Consider the following 27,313-nt stretch of genomic DNA (forward strand, 5'->3'; position numbering starts at 1 on the left):
CTGTCCTTGTCGTCTTTACTGACCAGCGGGTCCCGTTTCTCGGAGTCTCGGTCCCTCTCGTGTGAGCTGACCGAGGTGCTCCTCTCAGAGTCTCCAGGTTTCAGCCAGGGAGGTGGTGTAGGGAAGGAGGGTGGTGTCCGGTGCAGGCGGTTCCACGGCTCCTGGTGGCTGCTGTTGCTGCTGCTGTTGAAGTGCTGCTGTGCATTTGGGCCATCTTTATGGCCAAACACTGAGTTGGCCGCTGTTAGGGATTCAACACATGGAAAAACACGGCAGGACGCAAGTTAAATGCGTATCGCAACAATCTGACTTGATTCTGCCCAGCTGATGTTTGTACATACAAACAAACAGTAGCTCTGAAATGCTAATTTACTTGGGAATATTCTGAACTATTCCAACCAAATTTAATGCTGTGGTAGCATGGTAACCACAACAGTATCCTTCATGAGGCTGAAACTCACTTAGTGCTGGATTTCCCAGTCCCCCGAAGGCTGATGAACTGAGAGCGCCCAGTCCTCCAAATGACGGAGGCCTACTGAAAGGTTCTGCAGGGAGACACGACATGTTACCAAATATGCAAGCAACATCCTCATTTTATTTATCTACACTTAGACAAACTGAGGAGAGCTCTTACCTAAGTGAGATGCTGGGGCGAGGAAGTTTCCAGGATGATGGGGCGGATGGCCGAAGGGGGTTGCCGATGGGTGTGTAGGACCTGATGAGGAAGACACAAGCAGAGGCTCACGTTAGCAAATGTAAAGCTAAATGGGCTTTACTTTTGTTGAAAACTGACAAAAAAATCTATCTTAAAGCTGAAAGCTAATTTTTAAGCTTCGTCTGGTGCTTTCAACTAGAGCTGAGCAGTAAATGTGCACTCATGGTAGCTTCTCGGATATATCAATATTGTCACATAATGCAGAAAAACATGCAAAATAAATTGCAGTATGGAAATGGCAAAGGTATAGGTTTTTTAAACTGTAGACATGACAGCATCTGTAAAACAATTCCTTATTGAAAAGTTGGTTTATATGTTGTGAACAATGGGGCAGAAATGGCATTGTTTGTCCAGCACTTCGGTAAAGACAGAAAAATCTGTGAACTGAAATGGGATATTGCACATACAGTCATGAGTTCCAGGAGATGATTGACTGACTTTGACCTCAACCAGCACTTTTACTTATCTACTAAATCATCTCTAACATGGGTTGGAGAAAAATGTGGTTCAGGTATTCATCTCCCTATGGAATGATTTCAATTTTTACTTAAATGCCTCATCATGTCAATTTTTTTATCAAATAAAAAAAAAAAGAAGAAATAAATTAAAAAAAAATAAGAAATTGGCCCATTTTCTCTTTTTCCATTGAAAACCAGGAACAACAACAAAAAAACAACAACAGAAAACTGGCTCATTTTCTTTATTTTTCCAATGTCTGTCCATGAAGATTGAAAATCAATTAGGGAAAAGTCAGAAAACTGGCTCTTTGTTTTATTTGGTGTCATTTCCATTTTCCAATTTTCCTTTGTCAAGCGAAGACCACAAATCACTGGAGAAGGTGAACCGCAGGTAAAATGATAAAGTCAAAATAAAAGAGAATTTAGTGAGAAATTTACTGTCAGAAGAATGACGTACTTTGCAAATTATTTGAGTTGGGGGGCATTAACTAACGTAAACTATTACTCATATTCTAAACCTAAATATAGCAAATCATACACCCCTCTTATCCACAGCTGCTGTGTGTAACACATCAGGATGTGCTGGATCAGCTAATCTGCATTGTTTTGACTGGGCCTGAAAGGATTAAACACTGACACCCTGACCTCAGTCAACCTCAGCTCTGTGTTGTGTTTAGTGTTTTGTTTATGTTAGCATATTGCTAAAGTAAAACTCTTACTCAACTCCAGTAGCATTAGCTACACTTTGACCATATCTCAGAGACAGATGTGAACTAGTACCTCCTCTGAAGAAAACCACATGATGCAGCTGAAAGCTTCAGGAAGACCTAAGTATACACTGAATTAATTCTATTGTCCAAGTTCATGCATATGGATTCTGTAAAGCATCTTGAGAGAATCTGACCTGTAATTGGCGCTATATAAATAAAATTGAATTGAAAAGTAACTGTGAATAGTCTCTAGTTCAATTTGTATTTACAGTGGCCCTCATGGCTCATTTGACATCACAGACACAGTAATTACAAACAAGAAAAGCACTCAGAAAGTTCAGTACTCCGCCAAGGCTGCTCAGTCATTGTATGATTTCTGATGGGTGAAATCTTTAAAAAATTTGTGGTCCGCAGTAATTGATTGGTTGATGCTAGAGGTATGGACCCATACCTGTAGCATCTGTACTAGAGGTACGGACCCGTTAAGGTCACTGAAGAGCTGGCGCCAGTTAACTACTATTTGCTGCACATTACAGGCAGTTTATATGAATGACTTTGACGGCGAACATTGTATAATTTAACTAAAAATACACCGTCTCCTCTCACACTTTAGACATTGCAGTTTTTACGCTTTTAGACGCCGTGTCTAAATTGTTTGAAGTCCAGTTCCTATTAATTAGTTTACCGCGTTCAGTGGTGGAAGCGGCTGACGAACTCCATTGCAAATGTTCCCATTTAATTTCGGACGCTAATTTATAAGATAAAGTTAAGGATGTCGAATATGAAACAAACACTGGTGAATGGTGAGGAGCAGCTCTTTAATTTGGGATGAATCAAAAAAAAAACCACAAACTCGATTTACTGTGATATTGTGAGATTTGTTTGTGGTGATGTAAATTAGCCATTCAACAGAGTCCGCTAACATTAAAGTGACTGACGTGCAGTGTCTGTGTTGACAGACGTAGAAAATATGTCAGGGTTTTGTTTAGGTTGTTAAAATGTAATAGCCTGTCGCTACTTTTGAAGGTAAAAAAATACTTGTAGTTTGCTGGCTGTTAGTTCCGCCATTTGTTTTGTTTGCTGTTTGTGCTTTATTAGAACAGGGTCACGTGAATAAAAAGTTTTGCTATTTTTAATAGTAGTGCTGATTTCAACCCCCAAATCGCTGTGAAAAAGTCAGATAATGATATTTATAAGACATTATGCATGATAGAAAAGAGAACAGTAGATGACTGACATGACAGGCTCGGCACGCAGATTCACCTCGAATCACGGAAGCGCCTTCATCACTCGGATTACCAAGACGGCTCATTAATATTTATGTACGTCGGATTACCAGCCAATCACAAAGCGCGTTCATCAGCCGGCTCATTAATATTCATGCACGTCTCATTAATATTTATGGAAGGGGAAAGTGTCGTATCCGTAGGCCACAGGCTGCGGGTACGGGTCCGTATCTGTAGACACGACCTAATTGATTTGTAGTTGGATCGCAATTGTCATCGTCAACAGGCAGCTGATGTAGTGTTCACTTGTAGTCATAGTTACAGTGATGCAGTAGTGCCATCGCAAAAGTACAGAAATCTTTAACAAATCCATGGATCCAGAATATAAGCCACATCACTGCCAAAAACTAATCACCTGATCCTTGTGTCATTTCTGACCTTCCCTGAAAATTTCATCCAAATCCGTTTTTGAGTAATGTGCAAACAGACAGACAAAACAGAGTAACAGACGGACAAACCAATGCTGATCGTCACATAGGTGATCGATCCTTGGCGGAGTAAAAATATGGCAAGTGATGCACATGATTCAGACATGCTACTTGTTGCCATGGTGACTCATGAAGTCACTGAAATCTACTGTCCATCAGTGATGTCAGGAAATCAGCTAACATGTAACATCTGAGTTAAATATCTTAGGAGTTTAGATAGCTAGGACTACTAGATGAATATATATGTATGCTGCTGCCTTCTGGTTGCCAGTCATGTCCAGCCAACCTTCATATACCTACAGTGGTGCAGACAGCTACTGTCTACAGAATGGCAGCAGTGCACTGAGCTCTCAGGCCCACAGCAGCATTCAGCACTTGGTTGACTGAAGAGAGGTGGACTACAGCGGCTTGTTCACTGCTGACCTCGGTAACAATAATGTAAGCAGACAACAGCTCACTCTGGACAGCAGGAATTGAGCGACTGCTGGTGAGTGTCAGAGGCTAATGTTAACCATCAATCAAGCTTTCTGCACAGAGATCTGACACACTTACCTGCAGCAGAGAAGAGCGTGGCAGGCCGTGCCAAGTCGCTGGGGTGATGGATGGCGCCAAACAGGCTGGGGCCTGGAGGTCGACTCAGGAACTCAGGCTTGAGGCCGAAGTCAAGCTTGTGAGGGTCGACCTGCATCTGCTGCTGGAAGACGCCAGACCGACAGAGAGACACATGTAAAACGTCTTTACACAATGCTGAATGTTCAGGCCTTATTTAATAAGTGAACAAAATGGATTTGTTATTGTATGAAGCAAACTGCACAGCGTGACCACTGCAGGTGATAATTGTCTTGTTGAAGGACTCATTGGGAGGTGGGAAGGGGATCAAAATATGAGACGCTCTGGGGACCAGAGTCCCACTGACTGCTGGTTACAGCCAATTACAAAGCAGTCTCCTTTTTTCATGGATCACCACAGCCTCAGGAGGTGATTATTGTTATGACTGCAGAAGTCATACAGTCTAAATTACTTGTTGTACTTTCATTATTCTAGCAGTCTTTGTTAAGTGACTTATAGTCAGTGCGACAGCAAGTGCTAACACAGAGTAGAGTAACAGAACAGAAGGTGTTTTAAAAGGAGCAAATCTGTGATGTAACTGATGGACTGAAACTAGAGCCAACTCCAAATCAGTACAGCTACACATGTACAACACTGGAGGAGGGACAAAGTATTCAAGACAGTAATGTGAACCAGGTCTAAATGACAGACTCATTTTGAACTCAAACGGTAGTGTGACCCAGGGTTGAAACTCTCATATCAGTAGTTTTACAAGCTCATGTCGTCCTGCTTGTGTGACAGTCACACTTTTGATGGTCTCACTGGGCTGCGCTCCACGACATGTTGTAAATCACACATAAATCAAACATGGTGAATACTAAAATTTTACTTTATAAAAAAACGTAACAATGTTGGGAAGAAAATTTACAATTAAATATTTTCTCTTTAATTTTTTTTAATGTACTCACTTTTTTGCTATGTTTACCTGGAAGCTGCACACTAACATTCCAGTAAGTATGTTCACATATTTGTTCTTGCACACTAAAATACAGTATGCTGTACAGAATAGTGCATAAACCCCGTATGGAACTGAGTGTGTGCTAAGACTGGCTTTGACTCAATGCAGAGAGGAGTCAGATGAGTCCTCACCTTTACTTTCTGTTGGTGGTGGTATATCTGCCAGGCGATATGGACATGCATGGCACACCACTTTCCCGGTTTCTGAAACCACAAGACAGTCACAACTTTACTCTTTAACCATAGTGACAATAACACTGTAGTTTACATAGTAAAAGTTCAAGAGTACAATTCACAATGACAAGAAAATGTCAACGTCATGTCAAATTGGTGTTTGATTATATGGAAGTGCATGAAAATACATATATACAAAGACAAGAAAAAGCATGTGAGTTTGAACACACGCTTTGCTTTTAGCCCTAACAGCCATCTTGAATGGTTAGATGACATGAACACATCTCACTTACTCTCATTCATACTCTAAATTTAGCACCTCTAATCACATTAATTAACAATATGGTATGTCAAAGTGATATGGTGTGACAGAAGTAACTACCAGCCAGTGCTCTGTACATCAGACTGAAAACAGCTTTTCTAAATGTAGAGGTTGCAGTGTCGAGTGTTGCTATAAACTAGCACACTCAGCCCCCAAAGTGCTCCACTCATTTAATTAAAGACACTATCAACTCCATTAGCAAAACCCTTTAAGGCATCATGGTTGTGAATGTGTGTGAGGGTGCAGGAGACTGGCACACTGCAGGGAGCGAACACTCACCCTGAGAATGGGCCGAAATGGATCTGCTAGCTACAGGAGGGAGGAGAAAAAAAGAAGCTGAATTATTTTCCTGTCAATCAAATCGCTTCTAATTAGTCTGTGTGCGATATTCATTAAGAAGCAAATTAAAATGTTAAAATGTTCACTTTAAAATGAAGCATTTCGGGAGTAATTAAAACGTGGGTGTTAACAGGGTTCCTCCTGTGCGGCCTTCTGTGTATAAACAATGCAGCAGCTGAGAGGAAGGCAGGAACACATGCAGACAGTTTGTTGTTTACAAAGTGCATCTGAATTCTTTCCAACATCATTATTAAGTGCTGAAAACCTCCATCTGATGACTTAAAGCCTTATGCAACAAATACAGTCCAAAGGTCACATCTACATTGTGAATGCTGTGTGCACGCTCTTACCCTGGGGTCCTTCTGTAAGAATGTGTGTGGGACGGCTCCAGGTCTTGTGGACACATCCAGTGGATTAGAGGTCTAGAGAGCAGCAGACATGGATCGAAACAAGATTCTCTGTAAATAACTGCTTTTGTCAGTTTGTCTGTCTGTGGGTGTGAGGTTGCGGTGCTTTACCTTGGGCTGAAAAGCGCCCTGCAGCGAGCTGAAGGGCCCGGTCGGGGGGATGACAGGGGGAAGGCCAGACATGGCCGGTGGGTAAGAGTGGAAGAGCTGAGGGAGAAAAAAAAAGAGAGGAGGAGTAAGTATGATTCGGTGCATCAGTGAAATGCAGGACAACAGCTCTGTGAGGCTGAATAGACGGAACAAACAAACAGGTTATGGTGGCAGATGAACCTAAAACATTCAATCAGAACTTTCTAAGATGGCTTAGAAAGCTACAAACGATTGCCTACATGTTTCGCAAAACTGCGTGTTGATAAAATATTCTCTGCTCATTCCCACTGGATTCAAATAAGGAAAAACACTCCTTTGATATGAAAAACAGAATGTTGTAATACAAGCAAAACACAAGTAAACCAAACAAGTGCTCAAGGCTTCCATAAATTTATCCTGTAGAGAAACAGATATGCAATCAACTACTCAAAGTAATTGTTCTTGTCAATCATATTAGCCTAAGCAGAAAAATATTTTTCCGGTTCTGAACATGCATGCTTGCATTGCTTTTATCATGGGCACTGTGAAATTATTTTAACTGAAGCTTGAGGATATGCTCTAAGGGTTTAAATGCAACTTGTGCTTGCTTGTGTCTTAACACATCACTATGTTTCACCGAGAAGAAATGGTTTCAGGGTATTTGCTGCTACCATAATAACAGCATGGAGAAAATAAAAAACGAAGAACTTTAAAGTGAACTAGTAACATCTATTTGAGATACAAACCCAGGGTTTTTTATGACAGAAAGCTCCAAGGAACTCTTTAGTTTAACTGTTTGAACAAAAACAGCTTTTTGTAGGGGCACACAGCAGGTGTCTGGAAATGTCTAAAGTCCAATGTTTAAAATAAATCAGTTTAGTAAGTAAAATAATGAGGAAGCCTGTGTTAGCAGACAAAGTGAAGAGGAGTGAGACTGTATTGTATTTCTCTGCTTATAATGCAGTGTCCGTAGTAATGCGACTTCTGTCGCTTTCTGTATACGTTTATATACACACATAACAGTCACATGTGCACATAATAAATATTGTGCTCCAGGATCTAAAAATCCACCACTGTTTCATTAATCACATCTGCTAAGAATGAAGAGTGAAATGGTACAGCTGGGATGCCCCTAGTAGCCAATAAAAAGCAGATGAGAGGTTGCATGGACTCTACGACAAAAATAAACACACACACACACACAGATCTGCAACACCAACTCGCATGGGCTGAAATGGCATGATGGGCAAGCAACAAACTGCTCTGCAGCCAGATAGTATGCAGTAGGAAAACTCACACTGTGTCTGTAGAAGGGGTCAACTTTTGTTGGGTATTTGTCAAACTGTAGGAGACATGAAACAGAGCTAAGTACAAAGATGTGGAGAAGAGACGACAACCTGCACGTTAACTGTCACAGGATTGAGACAGGCCTTCTTCCTTTCAGGACAACACAACACACACAATCACAGACTGCCTTTTAAAAACACAGGACATGCTTACATATTAAGATCTAAGATGTCAACTGAGAGTCAAGTTCAGCCCATTTTCCCAAGCCAGACTGTTTTCATCCTCCCTCTTTCGTGATCATCTGAAGACCTTGTAAACTAGCGTGGGCTGTGTCTCATTTGGTTGCCTTTTAGTGGTGCAGCACAAGCTCAGGGCGAACATTTCCACAGTCAAGACTAAACACTGCAGCCATAAAGAGCCTTTTTATGGCCTCATTAGCTGTCAGAGGCCTCACCATGCTGCCTTTGAGGTATCATCAGAGCCAAGCAAACCCTCTACGGGCCAGGCAGTTACCAATGTGTATGTGTTTGTGTGAGTCTGAGGTCCAGGGATCCATTGCCTGTGGTCTCTCCCAACAAGCAGCGGGGCTCTTAACGCAATGCATTTGCCAGTAATGAAAACCCCCAAACAGGACTAAATGATGTCATTAAAATCAGAATGAATTAAGAGTATTATGTTCTGAAAGCTGCCTCTGAAGTTAACATGCTTTGGGCAAGTTATTGCCAATTTAGAAAATAACAGTGTTCAAGTCTGGAATTGTACTGTATGCCAGAGAAAACACTAGAAAGGCTTTCTGGCAGAAGAAAGGCATCACTGCAGCGTGAACGGACACTAATGGTCATCACTGAAAAGCTGCCACAGAAACCCACAGGTCCCTACGGCGTGCTGCTCACACACGTCAGGTTGTGTAAAATCTTTGCTCCCAAAACCGCAAAATAAAAACACCTTCAGTGCCATGCCCGCCCACTCCACTACACATGTAAAAGTCATTAAAGTAATGAAGACATATAAAAAGTGTTTGGTGACGGTACATTTTTCTTCCCACATTCAGCCCCTCCACCCTCCCCAACCCAACTCAGGTGTGTTCTACTTATCCTCACATTTCTGGCAGGGGTACGCACCATGGGCGGTGCTGGGGTGGGCATGATGGCGTGGGGGAAGGGCGTGAAGGTGTGCTGGTGGGTATGCTGGTGGGTGTGTTGGTGCTGATGCTGGTGCTGATGCTGGTGCTGGTGGAACTCGGTGCGCAGGTAGGGCGGAGGGCCCAGCGAGGCGCCGCGGTCGGCGCTCTGGGAAGCCAGGAAACGAGTATTGAGCTCCTGGCGTAGAAGGTCTTGCTCTGGAGAAGAGGAAGAGATGATAAGGACAGCATTTGTTAATGAGGTGGCTGTATGGAGGCTCAAAGCATTTTTACACTGAACACACACACATTAACAGACACAGACAGGCTGTCTTCCAAGAGTCTCAATATGTCAGACTGTTGTTATAGAAGATTCTTTTTCATTAAACTTTGTCTAGACTTAAGGAAGAGATTTAAGGGCACTTTTAAACTTAATTTCAGAATTCTGGAAAAACGGCAAAAAAAGTTAATAATTTCATAATTTCAACTTTAAGCTTTAGAATTTTTAATTTAGAATTCTAACTTTTCTCTCAAAACTAAAATTAAAGTAGACTTAAAACTCAGAGGTCTGAATTCTGAGTCAAACATGAATAACGGAAACAGGATTTTGACTTTAAGCTAACAATTCTGAAGAACATTCAGAACTCTACACCTTGATCCTCTTTTAAATAAACTGTACATATAATTACTCCACCAAGGAACGGAGTTATGCGACGATAAGCGCCGGTTTGTCTGTTTGTCTGTGCACAATATTACTCAAAAAAATTTGGATGATATTTTCAGCGAAGGTCAGAAATGACACAAGGACCAAGTGATTAGATTTTGGCAGTGAAGTGGCTTATAGTCATGATCCACAGATTTATTAAAGGTCTCTGGATCATTCCGTCACGGCATCACTGTAACTATGACTACAAGTGAACACTACGTCAACTGCCTGCTGACAATCACATGATTGCGATCCAACTACAAATCGATCGCTGCGGACTTATCCGTCAGAAATGATACAAGGAACAATTAATTCAATTTTAAAATTCAATTTTCTAAAGATTTCATCCGTCGGATATCAAACAAAGACTGAGCAGCCTTGGTGGGGTATTGCGCTCTCAGAGTGCTTTTCTTGTTTAACTTATTACTGAGTCTCTAAGTTAACACATATTGGATTTGAAGATACATTAAAATGAAAGGATTTATTTTGCTGCATCCTTCTACAGGCAATTCGCAAGCCCTTGAAGGACTCTGGCCTTCAACCTGAAAGCTATGCATGTCATCACATAGGAAGCATGTCAAAGTTATATCAAAGCGGAAACAAGCAGGAAATGGCTGTGATTACCAGCATGTCATTTTAAATTTAAGCGAGGCTCCAGATGATTAGAAGTGTCTGACTGCTGGAACTGTCAAATGCTGTGATTTGATACACTACAGCCCCTCTGAGACAACAGCATCTGTTGTTCTAATAACCTTTGCGCAGCCTGTGGAGAAAGAATGGATTTCAAGTAATCATTGGCTTTTCTTCTAAATTCAACAAAACCTGCCTTGAGAGATTATATCTCCTCCAGAGTAACCTTATCCTTCTTATTCCACAGTGACTCACTACAATATTTTCTGCATTCATTTCAAGCTTTATTAGGTTGGGAGTGGGGGAGGAATTTGCTCTTCATAAAAATTTCATTAGTATCTTTTGAACAAAATCCAGCTCGCTCTGTTCCATATTGACCAAATTGATTTCCTGCACATGAACACACGTTCCAGGTGAAAATGGAAGTTCTGGGAACGCTGCTGAAGGCGAGCCCCCACCCCCTCTTCCCACACTGACCCTGACATTTAGTTTGACGGCACTGAGCGGAAATGTGCATTGGTTCTGTAATCGCTTTTGCTATGTGGCCTGACTTGCTGTTGGATATTACTGGTGTGTAGAGAGTTGATCAATCACAGCAAGACAGACTTGAGTGTGAACTTGAGCTGTCCACACGACTATAAACACAGAAGCCCCCGAGCACGGAGAGCATGTGGACAATCTTGGACTCAGTCGCTTGTTCCTTTAAATAATTACTGGGGTTACATTCTGCCTGCATCTGTCTCTGCATATCAAATGTTTTAAAATCAAACGCTGCTCTGAAATCACGGCTTGTGTATTTCTCATATGTCTTTAACGTCCTGGCAACCTGATGCAACAACTAACTAAAATAAGAGACAGCTGTTTGTTTTCCATCAGACGAATATACAATCCTCTGCCACACCACTTGGGGGCGATGTGGGGACATTCACACGCAGCATGTGGTGTTTACCTGAGTAGGCACTCCCAGCAGCAGGATGTCCGGGTACCGGTAGGGTGCTAGACGTCAGTGGCGGTGGTGGAGGCAAGGCCGCTGGAGGAGCGAACATATTGGGGTGATGTGGGTGCGGTGAGGACTGCAAGGCAGAGGGGAAACCGTGGGGGGTGCTCTGGTTAGCGGCCAGCGGCAGGGGGAACGTGGAGGCTGCTGCGGCCGCCGCAGGAGGAGGCGGGTGGTGGGGGAGGTGCAAGGAGGGAGCAGGGGGCCCGTGGGGCTTGGTGCCTGGGGTACTGCTCCTGCTGCTGCTGCAAAGATAGAGAGAAAAAAAAGAGAAAGGTGGGGAAAGGCGCCAGGTTAAGCCAGGCGTGATCAGTCAAAATTAACACTTGTTCCTCCACATCCCCTCATCTCCATCTGTTCCAACGTTCAATTCCCAGCACAATGTTTTCACACCTCAAATGCCTTCCATTTACAAACGCCTCCCTGCCTCTCTCTTGTGCTTCACAGAATCCAGGGCAAACATGATCCGCGAAAACACCACATTCGCAACACCCTCGGATGCAAATAAACCACCGCTGGCAAACATAACAGAATGAGCATCTGTCTTTGAACAGCTTCTGTTAAGGCACTTCCTCCAGAGCCAGGTAGTGAACATGTGCATCGGAAATGGGATGAGAGGCAGGGAGGGTGTGTATGCATGTATAAGCAAACAGTCTTTTGTAGTGTGTGTGGGTTTTCCCTGGGGGCAGTCACAGAGCCTGCGTCTCCACAGCTCCACGCACTAAGCCTAAAAGCTCATTTGCAGCGCTCGCTCTTCGCTGTGGGCCCCGGCCGTGATTATTCACAGCGGGTGCCAGGCCCTGTTGGCGCGCTGGCAGACTGGCAGGGCTGGCACAGACAGAAGCAGGCAAAGCCAAGTCCTGAGAGCCTGCAAGGCAGAGCTGTTGTTGGGACTGAGTGGGTTCTGAAGGAGCTATCTTTGAGTCTTACATTAATGAAGAGCCTCATAGGCCTCAGTGCTTCTCAAATGATATAGAATACAATAGACGAACTTAAGCCCTTCACTGGCACTACTGTTTTTATTTTTAAAAACATTAAAAAAAATGACTCATTTGAACACACAAAAGTGGAATTCTGCTGAGGATTCTTTATAACTTAGCAGGTCTTTTAAAGTATTTATTTATCTATGAAAAGTATCTAAATGTTGAGCATATTTCCATCTGTTCTCATTCACAAATACCCTTTCATCCAGAAAATAAAAACAATATGGTGCTGATCTAGGTTATACTAAAATTTCTGGAGTCTATACAGAGCTCAGATGACAGTGTGGGTGGCTGATAAATCACAGGCACTCATGGCGAATGTGGCCCTTTTATTCCGCTGTTAATAATCAGTGCTACTGTTTGGCTCAGGAACTTAAAGCTCTCCCTGATGGCAATTTACATACTGATCGGGCATTATACGTACTTTCAGCTCGAGAGATATTCTAGTATTTTCAAGTGTGTGTGTGAATATGGAGGTTTTGCCTGAACAGCTCTTCATGAATTTTCTGCATCAGAGCGCATGAGGACATGTGAGATGTGGATGTTTTTTAAAATACTCTGTTTGGTTGTCTGACTGCAGTATTACCTGTGACCGTTGAGGTTGAGGCCGTTGTATGCAGAGAGGGGCCGGGGATGGCAGCGTGACGGGGGCCGGTGAGGCCCTGCCTGACTGGGATGCTGCTGGTGAGGGTGGTGGTTCGGGAGGGCAGGAGATGGGGGATGTGGGTGAAGGCTGGGTGTAGGCGGAGGCCTGGGGTGGGACAGCAGTTCAGGCTGGTGCTGGGGCCGGGGAGGGGGGGGTGGCGAGGGCTCTTGGCCCTGGGCAAGAGGCAGGGCTGCGGGCGTCTGAGGCTTGGGGAGAGCCTCTGAACGTGGGGGCAGGTGGATCGAGGCCGGAGCCTGGGCAGGGCTGTTTGTTTGGGTCCGGCGAGGGGACAGGGGCTGGGGGACGGATGCCTGGGGCTGCGGTACGGGGAGGGTTTGAGAAGGCAAATGTGGATTGGGGGTGCTGGACGCAGGGGGTTGGGCGTCTCGGCAACTCTCCTGGCTCCTCTCCTGACTGCGCTCTAGGCCTGACACCTTGAGGAGGCCTGGGCCGTGAGGCTCCTGGCTGCCATTGGTGGAGAGCACATCGATGCCAAAATCTGGTACTGTGGAAGACAGAGAGAGGAACACTGTGAAAAACTACAGTTGGACCGTTTGAGCAAAAATGTTAAAAACAGAGGAACAGCTGAAACACATGACTGATGATAACTGTCACTGACATGGTGGGTATAATAAGCATGCAATTCTAAATGACTAGAACCTGCTGAAAGTCACAACATTCAACAAGGATTCAGACTACTGAGCTCTTCAAGTGTGTGGGTGAGGAGTTGACCAATTATTAGATCAAATACTGAGTATTTTTCCAATCAATAGTGTCATTATTTTTAAACTCATTCCCAATAAAATAAGTTAATTTAAAAAATGCAATGCTTTGGTTCTGATGCAGCCACTGGTTACATCTCACAGTAGTCATTTTGTCATAATGTCCCAACAACAGCACTCTCTGATTGGTTACATCTCACTAGTAATAGCCAATCAACATCAAAGAATACATATTGAAAACTTCTCTTTTAATTAAACATGTAAAACCTAAATAAACAAAGTAATTTCAACAAAGTTTTGTGTTGGATTTAGATAGACTGAGTCTGAGCTGCAGCCAATTAGCAGACTCTTGTCTTTCTAAGTGATACCTCCTCTGCCATGCTCACTGTGTGTGCTTTGGGCTGACAGACAGCCTCACAGACTGACAGTTTTTTTCTACTCTTCTTCCTCATACTGACACACCCTGCTGGGGTTTGCTGCTGCGCCTGCACAAGCACCAATTCCTGAGCCCTTCACACAGCCTTTAACACCGTCCCTGGAGAGAAACTACACGGCAGAAATGTGCTGCGCTTGTTCTGGCTAAATCAGTTTGTATCGTACACAACATCACCCTCAATCTAACTGCACTTTTTTGAACAGCAAAATGTTCACTTACAGGACAAATTAACTGTATTCCAGTCATATTTGTTAAAGAGGCATCTACCTTCTACAAGCTGAGATCTGCTGCATATTGAGACAAACTGGAGCTAATTTGTGCAAACAGAGTGCTGGTTTGCATGCATATTTGCATATTTTCACAGTTTGTCAGATTGCTGTTGGCTTTCCTCCTTTTCACATGTTCCACAGTTGACAAATAACTGTAACCAAATAAAAGTTTGACAGTTCTGATATTAATCTTTGGAAACACTAACGTTTATTCTGTGACAGACCATATGAAAACTAATGTGACAGTGATGACTGTTAACACACATTAGAACGACACTGCAGGGTTACAACTCTGCAATAATCAATTCAGTTTTTCATGTAGCAGGATGCCCATCTGACAAGGTGAGGATTCACTTTATGGACTTTCAGTCATTTCCAAAAAGCAACAATTATCTTCCATTAAAAGTCCTGTTTGGACTCTATTAGTTCAATGTGTGAATTAATCCAAAGAATGAATGAATGATAATCACTGTACAATGTTGAAGTAGCACAGAACAATGGATAATAAGCTCCATCCAGGGTATTTCTCTGCAGGGACCTCCTCCTACAGAACAAAGTGCTCAGACATCAGCAGTCAGCTTGACTGCTCCAGAGGCAGAGAGGCTCATGGGGGATGACAGTGCATACATAAACTGTAATTAACTCTCCCTAGGCCTCAGGGGGGATAGGGGCAGGAGCAAGGACTCTTCCTCCCCCTTAGTGAAGCCAGCTAAATCCGTTACCTGTCAAAGAGGTGTAGATGGGACCCAGTTCCCCTGGGCTGAGACAGCAGCCTACACTGTAGAGCAGCTGCCCGTCACTGGGGGCTTCCATCTCCCTGACACGCTACTCCCTCCAGACGAACTCCTCTGGGAGCAGGCTGAGCTAACAGAGCTCTCGGAGAACATCTACCATTAGCATTAAAATGCTAAGTGAGGTATTAGCAGCCCCAGGTGCATGTGATATAGTAGTTAAGGGTCAGGGGAGGTAATTCCTAGTGCAAGATCACAATCAATATCTACAATAACAGCTATTGACTCCTGCTCTGTGTGGGAGAGCTTACTGGGACATCTGCCAGCCTGTCAGGAGACAAAAGGCACACTCTGCCAGCTTCAAGTGTTTTTATACTAGCTGCTCTTATTTGTCTTTGGGCAAGCAAAAAGAAGAACGCAGAGAGGTGTCTTCAGAGTTAACCAACCCCGATATACAAACTATATCTCCTCCGTTCTATGTGCAGTCTGCACATAAACAGGTCTCTGTTCTGCCCTCATGTGCATCAATGAACAAGACAGCCCAGCAGCCCTTATATCCATCTCCCTAATCCATGTCAATCTTCTCCACTTACAAATGCTATTACCGGTCAAGAGAGACTGCTGCTGGCAAACAACTTCACCACAGCAGATGGGAAGAGAAGAAATTCCCAGTTCTTAAGTCCCCTGCTGCACCTCTATGTCCCTGAGGTCCATGGCTTGTTTTGAGAATGTGCTAACACGATAAAAAGAAGGTGTCTATTCTGGTCATAATGAACACTCCAGGGCCATGCCGAGCGGGGAAGAGGAAAAGAGGAGTATACGCCAGCTTCTCTCCCATGAGGGTTCATTTGTCAGTCTTCTTCATCCCTGGAAACAAATAAGTGCAATTCCCACTTGGGTTTCTCAAAATGTAGAGCCGTGCTGTTTCTCAACGTTTCAGTGGTATTGCGGTTTCTAACTAGCACATGCTGCTTGGTGGAGCATTAGAGTAGAGAATGAGGCCTGTGGGTGTGGGTTAGCTGGAGAGGCAACAGCTAGGGGCAGGATTTGAGAAGTAAAGGGTGTAGAGGAGGGCTTTGTAAGGGTCAGCTGGGTGTGTGTGTGCAGGAAAGCCATTCATTAAGGGTGGATGTCAGGGGACCCGGAGACAGACTTAGGGGGATAACTCATTATCCCAGGGTGAACCATCTCCTACTGTTCACCGCGTTGCACACACCACTTCTGATATCTATCTCTCTACATGCTTGAAGCTACAAGACAGCTTATAATGATCAGACTGGCTGAATATAATGTAGTAACATGAAGACATAACAGACAATATGTGGATCAAAACCAAATGCCCCTTAAAATCTTATTAAAAACTGTCATAATGCACAAAGTCATTTGAAATACAGACTTCTTTCCTGCTGTTTTTCGTCTCACCTTTGTTGTTACCGTCCTGCAGTGGACCACAGCTCATTAGCATCATGCAGCTGTAGTTACTGCTAGCAGTTTTTAATGTGCTACTAATATCACACAGAGGCTTCAGGGTTAATAGGCCTGCGTGTTGGCTGCATAATGGTACTTCATCAGCAAAGTCTTTGGATTGGTGCATCAATGTGAGAGACAAATGGCTCAAATCTTTAAACCAGTCTTTGCAATGCGTGATGATCCGCAGAGAGGGTGACAGGAGGCCTGGCAAAGTGAGCTGCACAACATTAGGTAGTTTAATATAGTGTTAGGTCATTACTGCAGCACATACGGGGATTAATTTAGCCTATTATATTTCAATGTCATCACTGGATACAACCTGGCCCATATAAATGATTAACAAACAAGTGCGCACAGCATCATCTTTTAAAAGCGTAACTGGCAGGCGGCACCTGTCCTTCTGAAAAATACATTAGCACCCAGCAGGAGCCAAAACTGCTTTGCTAATCTCTGCCTCTCTCATGTGAGTGTGCGTGGACATGACAGCCTACACCCGAGTCTGGAGACATCCTGACAAATTGATGGCTGTAGAGACCTCTGCGACATCCCAAGCTTCCGTTCCTCGCCGTCACCTCTTCCATCTCACCCTCCTCAAAATAGCCCCTTGATGCATTCTAGATCCCTTGTACTCATTTATGGGATTTCAACCAGGCAGAGGCCACATGGCTCCAATCACATAAAACCAACAAGATAACACATACCTTGAGCCACGAGACTGACAGCTGAGCCACGACCACTGTGTGTATGCCAGTTATGTAGTGAGCAGAGGTGAGATGCAGTGAGGACTGAGCCTGCTGTGCCGATGCGAGGGCTTTAGATAAGAGCACAATGAGAATCTGGAGGGACGGACTGCTCTGTGTGACGGACTCAGGGGCACCAGATGATGTAATAGACGGTAACCTCTGGGTTGTGACTGCATGTCTGTCATGTACCAGTGTCCTGCTGCAACATTAGCAATTACTACTATCACCTAGTGGGGGGAGATAGTCACACTGACAGCCAAGATGCTGTTGGTAAATGTTCCAGAGCGGTGCACTATAAAGCAAGTTGAACACAGCCAGGCTTTCTTTATGTTAGCCAGCTTGAAAAACCCAAAACCCCAGCCAGAGATAATGGGTGTCATGACAATAGTTCTGCAGGATAATGACAATAGTTTAACTGTTAATAAACTTTATTTGTTAACCGAGTTTTCTTCATCAGGCTCTGTGCACGCTCCCATAAAAGGAGACGTTTGACTTTTCTTCTGCGCAGAACTAACTAATGGCGTGCCACGTACTTCAAGAGGAAAAGCCTGTTATAATAAAGCACAATGAAAAATGTAGAAATGTATGATGGCAATAAAGTGCCTTTACTACAAATAATACTGGAGAGAAATGCTGGTAGAAAAGTATAAATCCTCAAGCTAATATATTTATTTTACCACTGTGCACTCAAAACATGCTGCTTATATATAACTTGACAGCTGTGCATTAGACCTGCTAAACTATAAACTTTATGCATTTAAACATGTTTCTCAAGAAGTGGATTTAAGTCTGACGCTGTCATGTAATAAAGGATACTTGGACTTCATTTTAGTTATTTGCTAAATGAAAGGAAAAATCAATGTTACTGATTGAATAATCAGGCCCAAGAATGGAAAGAAGCTTTTGCATTTCCTGTAGGGCTGGGCGATATGACCAAAATTTTATATCCCGATACGATATATATCACGATATAGCATATTTTTGGTAAATTCAATGAATGAATGGGACTGGGCAGTGGCATACCTTACAAAGTACGGTAGTCTGATCCTTGTCGGTCTTTTTAAATCCAAACCACCACCATGTGACAAAAGTTCGCCCTCTTTTAGGTACAAGCTCGTCGGTTTGAGCTGGTTGTTCGTCATCTTGTTGTTTAGATTGTTCTTCTGATTCGAGTCCACCGTCTTCCTCCATAGCTGTTTAAGTTTTAGCCGCGTGCCAGTGTTGCCAACTCCTCAGTAAGGAAAGTCGCTATTGGCTGTCCTAAAAGTTGCTAGAAGTCGCTAAATGACGTCATCTCCTAATTTGCATATTTCCCAGTTTGCATGTAATTGTAATCAACGTTGTAGGAGGGAGGAATAATGTTGTGGAAGAGACCAAAAAGTGAGTATAAAACACCCAAAATATGTTTTTGAACTAGAGGCTAAATGCTGTGGTTTATTTGAGTATGACAGTGAACAAAACATTTTCATTTATATTCCGCTCCGTAAGTCTGGATGGGATCTGTAGTGACTTTGCGCGATTCATCTGCCCTCTGGCCGCGGAGTGATGTGGATCTCCTCTAATCAGACACTGGGACTGCTGTGGGGTTACTGGACTGACAGCCTGTGCTTTGGGAGAGGGAGGAGCTCACAACAGCACCTGCTGCTTGTTGAGGGAAGTAACTGCAGAATGATCCGAGTTTTCCTGTCAGTCTCCAAAACGGCACAAAAAGTCTCTAGATTTGTCGCTAGTCGCTTTTGACAAAAAAAGTCGCTAGGACGCTTTGGAAAGTCGCTAGATTTAGCGAGAAAGTCGTTAAGTTGGTAACACCGGGCAACACTGCTGCGTGCCTGGGCTTGCCGTAAGGCACGTTGGTGACGTATAATACTGCCGTAAAGCATGTTTTGCGACACTGCGATATAAATGATAGGATCTTCACATAAAACGATAGACATTTTCTATCGTCATATCGCCCAGCCCTAATTTCCTGCATCACCAACTGAATAAATGTGCCTGCCATAACAACACGGTGAGTAAAGTTTGCCTGCTGGAACGTTACTGGTGGGCAGCTCAATGGGTTTGCAGATATAATGTGGTGCCGTGGATATCTAAATCAAATGTTCTGTTAATCCACCTGATGTTTGCTGTGACATATCACAACAAACCCAAAGATTTCACCAAAGCAATGGTGCCAGTTAAAGAAAATGAGGGGGCCATCAAAATTATTAGATTTCATTCTCCACCATGAATGTCTGTCACAAATTTCATCAAATAGGCTGGATCAAATTGACGAAATTAACCAGGCAACATTGCTAGTAGAATAGCTAATCAACACAGGAACATGCAGCAGTAAAATTCTCTAATGATACAGTCTTGCATTTAGCATATAGTTTGTGCATGTTACATAGCAATTTTGCTGTTTTGACTGGCATCCAGAAGCTGTAACTTGGCAGCATTTACCTTGGTGTGAATGGAGAGGGGAAAATGTAGCCTGCAGGCTCTTAGCACTGTATCTGTGGCCTGGAATCATAAAACAAAGAAAGCCTTTGAAAGGAGGAGCACTGACAACTCTAAAACCCAGAGCTGTCTGTCACAGCTGACAGAGACCTTCGAAGTTCCTTTCATTCACTGTCACCCCTGCAACTCTTCCCTCTGTCTCCGTCTGGTACTCTCCATCCTGCTTCCTTGTTGTGCGACGGTAAGCAGAATCCTGCTCTAACCTCAGATCATATCACTCTTCAGAGGCAACAATTCTGCCACACTTCAGGCAAAGTAATATATTGCCTTAAGACTATACTGTGACATCAGGAAATCAAAACAAATTGGTGTATTTGGTATAGAACTGTTGAGGTTATATTTGAAGCAGATAAAGAATGGTGGCATTGTTGGGAGGAGGCTATGCTGCCCTTCACTCAGTTTCTTCCGCACACATCGTTCTGGTTCTGCTCAGAAAACACAAAAACAAACAGAAAGGGACAGACTGTTTGCTCATGTTGAATCAATTAAAGTACACACTGCACTGAACAAGGATTCATGGTCCTCATTGAAGATTCCATCTTGCATGGGTATGTCTCAGCAAACATTAATTACAATCAGGATCTCCCTCTGTGCTGTGCTGTGCTTTCTGAAGCTGGTGGAATAAAATCTCCCTTGAAAATATTTAGTCCCCAGCTATGCAAAAATGTTTTTAAAGATAATTTTGCTTCAGGCCTTAGTATGGAAACCATTTAGTCCCTGTGAAAAAAGAAAAAACACTGCAAAACTTGCTCCTCTTCTTCCTCCATATTTTGTTTGACAGCAAAATTAGAGCTGTAATTAAGCAGCAAGTGTTGACAGTGGTCTGACCTCAGGAGTGGTTTAGACAGCATATGTTCCCCAAAGAGCTCCTTGGTGAGGGACCAGACTCTGTTTATTTGTTCTTAATGAAGCCTGCAGTTGCATTAATGGCAGACATCTTTAACAGACCTCCCTCCCACACAGAAGAGAACAATAAACAGCAGGCCACTAGTTTCTGACAGAGCTTGCTCTCTCTTGTGTCACTTGCACATGTTCATAAAGGCCACAGTCTCTGCTCTGAGACTCAGCAAGGCAACACACAACACAGCACATTTTCTTTTTCTCTCCATGTCTTTGTGCCTTTACACAGATTTATGAAGTACAAACCTTATTGTAATGAGGTTAGTAGTCCTGTAATGAGTGCTGTCACTCTGGAGAGTCTGTCTTTCTCAGTGGACTACCCTGGAGTTCATATTTGTGGAGGACGTCTGTGTTCATCTCCCATGCCGGGTTGGGGTGCAAGACGCTTTGAAATCCCGGACGTTTCAGTGCTCCTCTCTTGTGGCCAAAGCAGCAAGAGTCCATGTCAGCTGAGAATGCACATTAACCAAGGGAGACTGGCTCTCTATGCTCTTACGGAAGTGTCATGAGAATCTTTAAGAGCACACACCTGGTGCAGATCATGTAATGAGTAAGCTGCTATGTTCCCTCCTAGAGCTGCAATCAGACATGACTAATGATTTAGATGATCTAAACATCAACTTCTGCTGGTCTATTTTGGACCACTGATGACTGGCCTTATACTTTATTCCTGCTCTAGTTCATCACCTTGGTAGATGAATGACTTCACAGCTGTGCACAGGATTATCATCTGTCAATCAGCTGACCTCTACACAGGCTTCACATGAGTGTCAGTTTAGATTTTAATGAGGATGAGGTTAATTCCAATTTTCGCCCGCTATGCTAAAAGCAACATGCAAACCAAATGTTTAGAAATGTAATGATGTTTACAAGAGGTAAGACTTGCCCTTTGGCCTCGTGATATCAGTTCACAGAGGAGCTGAAACGCTGTGGCAGAAACCTTAGCTGGGCAAGCTTTCTCCCTGATCTCACAGCCGAAGCCTCCAGAGAATCTTCAGTCTATTAGCTCCTTATCCTGCCCTTCTTCAGATCTGAAGACTTTAACAGCATTAGCTCCTCTAAGAGCAGTAACACCACACTCAGTGATACCTCTCTGCGTCTCAAGAGTGCACAGGAATGTGTGTTGGACATCCCCCAGATGGGAGCCCAGGGCGCTGGGGCCTGACAATGATGGACGCTCCCCTGCTGGCCCTCCCAGACTCTCCGTCATGTCAGCAGCTTTCTAAAGCTACAGCCAAGAGAAGTGTTGGGTTACACAGCCTGGACATCCCGCAATGTGGAGGGTCTTGGACTGGAGCTGTTTTATTAGTGCTAGACTCCCAGGGGTGGCTGGGGAAGGGGAGTGGGAAGCTAAACAGAAATAAAGTTGGGGGGTAGGTGAGCAGGGTAACTATTCTGGCTGTGAGAGCGTGACATATGTAGTCTTTCAGTGAGAATACCACGGCGTGCTGATATCACCTCACAGTAACACAAACTGCTACTTTAACAAGCTGTGATTGAGCAAAAGGCCAAAAGCAGAGGGGGAGGCAGGGGGAGAGCTGTTGAGCCGCCTCTCTTAACATCTATATTTCATGCCTGTCTCATTGGGTTTATGAATTTTGCATTACAAGTTGTGAAGCCAAAGCAAGTGTATATGTAAATATAAATAGTGTGTGTATATGCAGTGATGTCATGGTGCATGGTGTGTGTGGTTAACCAAGACATAAACCCCTGACTCCTCATCTAAAATAGACTGTCTGTGACTGTGATCCTCTGTGAAATGGTAGCAATCTGGGGTAATTGGGCTTAGTAAGCCACTGAATGTTCGGAGCTCTTCTGACAGATGCAAAGCCATAGAGGACCAGCTGCCAGACCACAGAGAACAAGCACTTACACATGTTTACACTATGACAGAGTGCAGGAGGCAAACGGAGGAGGGAAATACATGAGTGACAGAAATGGAGAGAAACTTGCTCTGTCCTGTCTCCTACCTTTGCTAGTATCCATCCGTGCTCCATTCATATTCTGTCTGGTAGGGGGGAATGTGCTCTGTGTCCTCTTGCACGAGTCATAATGAAGCCATTTACTAAGAGAGCTGCAGCGAAAGTGTTCTTCCACCCACAGTAGCTCTGATTACAGCTGTTCCTGTAATGGCTCTTAACTGCTTCTGCGTCTTGCTCTCACTGCTAACGTCTCACCCCAACAACATGTGGAAAATCTTGCTGCCTTAGACAGGCCTAAATGTTTGGTCACCTTCCCCAAAGATGCCGCCCCCACTACGCCACCACCATCTTTACGTGCACACGAGGATGTAGTGGTGGGATTAGTGGCAGCACAGTGTCCCATTTCTAGCTCTCCTTTAGAGAACATATCTTTATATATCCATGAGGGTGTGAGGTCAGACTGGAGGGAACGTAATGGGAGAAGAGCTGGGTCAGGAACTCGATGACGGGTATGCTGGCACAGGTGACCAGCAGATGAGGTGGGTGGAAAGCTGGCCAAAGGGCCAGACTTCTCCTGCCAGGGGTCTGTGCAGGGCAGCTCTCAGGGGGACACTTGTTGCCGGAGGCTGACAGATTCTCTGCAGGTTTGGCTGTCATGCCAGAGCTCACTGAGGCTTTGAAATAACAGTAGCGTGTAATGTGCAAGATCCATCCAGTCCACAGCAATTGGTCAGCGCACACACTGTCACAGTGGTGTAAAACTACACTGAGAGACAAGGCAGCTGTGGAGCGAACCAGACCATTTGACCTCAAACGTGTCACATGCACAGAAGCCAGCTGATGGGACTTCTCACAGGGCCTCATATCTCTGCTAGTGAGGAGTCAAAGATGGTAGGTGGCCATTTTTTGCATGCATGTTGTTCCCTAGAGATACACAAAGTGTAAAGGCTGCTGAGAGGCCATGTCAGCGTCTCACGTTCAAAACCACCAGTGAAACGTCTGCCATTCCTTGCTTAGTTTCATCTCATAGTTGAATACAAATTTTACTGATATACAGTCGATTTGGACAGTGTTAAAGATTGCATTACCACCAACAGCTTTATTACTCCCATTGTGTGACAAGGTACATACACCAATTACCCTTCTTCATATTTAGTTTTTTTTTTTTTTCCATTATACTTTGAATGGTAACAGGAAACTAGTCAATCGGTCTCTCTAGAAAGGATGAGAAACATCAGCAGTGCCTTGCTAAACACATCCATCCATCCTCTATATACCGCTTTATCCTCACTAGGATTGCGGGGGGTGCTGGAGCCTATCCCAGCTGACTCGGGTGAAGGCAGGGGACACCCTGGACAGGTCACCAGTCTGTCGCAGGGCTACATACATAGACGAACAATCACAATCGCATTCACTGCGAAACACATGCAAACCTTAAAAGCATCCTCTGCTGTTTTCTTATCAAAAAGGAGATAAGCTCAACATTTCTCCAAAACAATGTGTGAATGGATGAGAACATGTTCTATTGTACATCATTGTTCTCCAGAATGAACATCTGCAGTAGATTTAAACTGTTCAACCTTTTGCAAGATTTCCTTCCATTTATGGATGCATTGCTGTCTTTCTTGGTTTGTTACTGTCACTAAATTTCAATCAGCAGAATCACATGCAACTGGCAGAAAGGATGGAAAGTCCATCACCTTGTCACTTAATTGATTTTGAATTGAAATCACCATTTGAAACAATGTAATTAGTAAATCACAAAGGCTGCAATTTAAGATATACTTTATGCAATGATTCTGAACCAGCATGTAAACTTTCAAAGTTTCAGTTCAGTGACAGTCAGGAGAAGATACCTTCCCATAGAAAAACTACAAAATAACTGTATTTCTTATTTAACTCCTCATTCTTGACTTTAACATTTGCAGCTGAAAAGCACTGCAAACCACAAGTCAAAAGCATGAACTGTCACAGACTGCCATCTGAAAATAACAATGCTTAGTATGCAGCTTTGCCATTGCAGAGCTCAGCTGCTTTAACTTGCATTGGTGCTGGAGGCTGGAAAATAAAACTGTTATTTCTTCGATGTTGCACAGAATCAATGTGACTAGCTAGTCACAGCCTATCCTTCAAGAAAACAGTGCTTTTTGAATGAATGCAGAAGCAGGCGATGGGTCCAGTGTTTTGGCTTGAGGTTGTGATCTGACGTCAAACATCGCCTCATGTGTTCCTGGGCATTAACACTGCTTCCACTGTACCACAATATCACAAGCACTGCAGCTCCAACCACAGAGATGTTCAAGTACTAAAAAACTAATGTATGTAACATATAGGTATATTTTTATAGCTAAAGTCAGAAGTAGAATAAACTAACTCTCAAATCATTAAACCAAATCCATGTAGGAGGTTAGATCATTTCAATTCTAAAAATTTGTTTTAAATAAGTCCAAAAACAACAGTTGGACTCCCAGAAAATTCAGGATGTGTGTCAGCACAACTGCAGCATTTCACAACACACTGACTGCCATTGCAACATGTGTTTCTTGTCAGTCATTGTGGCAGCTTAGGGAAACAATAGACAATCATCTGCAGAGCCAACAAACTTCAAACACAGACATGCTTAAATCTCAATTACAGTCACATGCTCATAAAAACCCACACTCGCTCATAAACACCCTCTGCCTTCTCCCTCCCTTCTCCCTCCCTCCCTTCCTCTCCTGTCCCCCTCTCTCACACAGAAACTCTACCAGTCAACAGCTTCAATGCCACCCTGGTTGAGGTGCATGTACTGCAGCACTACGTCCGCTGCCTGGATCTGCTCAGTGTTGGCCTGTCCTCCATGAAGCCATGTCAGCTTGTCAGCTAAGGGCAGCGGACTGTACCAAACCAGCCCAAGGGGGAGGTGGTGACTCCTAATTGTACAGCTGGCTCCTCAGAGGTGATAGACAGTCTTGGCTCGCTCTTATTTTCAAGACTCTCCAGTTGCATTAAGGGGTTTTGACGCTTTGCTCATCTGCTGTGCCAAGCATAGAAAAAGCCATCTTTCCTTCTTTCTTGCTCCTGCTCTCCCCTCTCTCTCTCTCTCTCTCTTCAGTTAGGAGCCAGAGTATGAGAGCAACTGGCCTGCAGCAGTGAGCAGAGTGACAGCTCGAGCTGACACACTGACACCACCATGATTTCACTGGGGAGAGAGACACGGAGGGCTGGAAAGAGAAATCTGTCCCCTGAGAGTCATCAGTCTGGGCCTCTTTCACTCTGTTTCAAATGGGGCCAACTGGTTTTGCACACATCCACACAGCACATTCAGGCTGCTCGCAGGGATCAGATTCAATGCAGCCAAAGCCGAGTGTTAAAACGATATAAGAAAAACTCATTCCAGAGGGGTAAAATGTTGAATGCACAGATCAAATGTCTGTAAATCTGTTGAAGTATCGATTTGCATGTAGCCTTTCTCTTAAATCTTCCCTGGCATTACAGAAGCAGCCGATGTGTCTACGTGCGTGTGCGTGCGAGCGTGTCAAGTGCCGTCTCATTACCCCCTCGCTCAGGTTTCACTGCAGGCGGATTAACGTGACACTCAGGGCAGAAACGAAGCTGTTAACGGCCATCTCTCCTCTCCTCTCCGCTCCTTCGCAGTCTCATCCCTCCTTCCCTCTAGCGGGGAAACGCTGTGTGGTCCGCTGATGTGATGGTAAACGCAGCCATAGTTCACAAAAAGGGAAGCAGGAAGATTAAACGTGGCCCAAGTTCTCGCTCTCTTCTCCCTGCACACAGACCTCTTTTTCAGGAAACCTCACTGCAGCCACATCAACGTGCTTTTCAAAATAACACCACAAATTAGCTGAGGGCTGTTGGCAAGCTTCATGGTGATGAGCTATGGCTGTGGGACTGCGATACTTGGCAAGGCAGGGTTAGTGTAGGGGAGGCTGGTTGGGATTTGAGCTGTTTATTTGAACTGTGCCGTCGTCCAAACAGTCAGCTGCCTCTCTGCTCCCTCGTCAAGCCCCAGAGCTTAAGCTAGGATTGTGGTGTTGGAGGGGAGAGAACAACTTGATACCCCCCTCTGGGCTGCGGCTGCCCTGAGCTTGGGTTACTTTAGGAGAACAATGCGGGCTCTGTCCACGGCCTCCTACTCAGCGAAGACATGGGCTCAGACAGGCTCGCTAGTGTCAGCCATGGCCAGAGGATTCATACATCACAACATCACAGTGCACACTGCCTGAGTGCAGGGTTTAGTGAAAAAGCTTCCAAACATGGCTTCCCAGCTTTGGCTCTAAATGGCCCGGCAGAGCCCCCATCTCAGCACACTATGAGCTAAACCAGACATGCAGCCCATACTGGCGCAACGGCCCGTTTGCTCTTGGCTTGAAGGGCCCCCCTTCTGGGATTTTGGTTTTTGTACGACAGTGTTTACAGTAAAACCTGACACGTGGTATAAGGAGGGGATCCTAGAACCCTGAAATCAAATAGCTCCCTCCAGAAGCAGCTTAATCTGTAACAGATGGTGACAGTCCGATGGACGTTGATGGGTTTGGGCAGGCTTCTAAGAACAGTGGCCAAGAGCCAGAGATGATGAACCAAAAGACGGTGATAAAATGGAACACTGTGCAGGTCATTATACTTTATTTATATCAAATGCACATGGTTTGAAATTTCCTTTCCAGGAAGGCAATATAACTTTACACGCACACGTACAACATCCACCACAAAGTAACCATGTC

General features: G+C 44.1%; 1 protein-coding gene across 11 annotated transcripts in view; it reads right to left on the minus strand.

The window, feature by feature from the left end:
• auts2a (activator of transcription and developmental regulator AUTS2 a) overlaps positions 1-27,313 on the minus strand; it is a 380,336-nt gene that overhangs the window by 2,837 nt on the left and 350,186 nt on the right. For 3 of the 11 annotated variants that reach the window (XM_051937867.1, XM_051937868.1, XM_051937877.1), the window contains 12 exons: positions 12,844-13,408; positions 11,227-11,519; positions 8,922-9,160; positions 7,832-7,876; positions 6,517-6,612; positions 6,349-6,420; positions 5,939-5,968; positions 5,296-5,367; positions 4,150-4,291; positions 635-715; positions 462-545; positions 1-253 (listed from right to left, as the gene is read on the minus strand). In XM_051937867.1, the coding sequence (XP_051793827.1) occupies positions 1-253; positions 462-545; positions 635-715; positions 4,150-4,291; positions 5,296-5,367; positions 5,939-5,968; positions 6,349-6,420; positions 6,517-6,612; positions 7,832-7,876; positions 8,922-9,160; positions 11,227-11,519; positions 12,844-13,408 (1,972 nt within the window). The remainder of the gene's footprint in view (positions 254-461; positions 546-634; positions 716-4,149; positions 4,292-5,295; positions 5,368-5,938; positions 5,969-6,348; positions 6,421-6,516; positions 6,613-7,831; positions 7,877-8,921; positions 9,161-11,226; positions 11,520-12,843; positions 13,409-27,313) is intronic. The other 8 variants (XM_051937874.1, XM_051937872.1, XM_051937870.1 and 5 more) reach the window with 8 other exon arrangements.

The sequence above is a fragment of the Acanthochromis polyacanthus genome, chromosome 17 (assembly GCF_021347895.1).
Source record: "Acanthochromis polyacanthus isolate Apoly-LR-REF ecotype Palm Island chromosome 17, KAUST_Apoly_ChrSc, whole genome shotgun sequence".
In the NCBI taxonomy this organism is placed as follows: domain Eukaryota; kingdom Metazoa; phylum Chordata; class Actinopteri; family Pomacentridae; genus Acanthochromis; species Acanthochromis polyacanthus.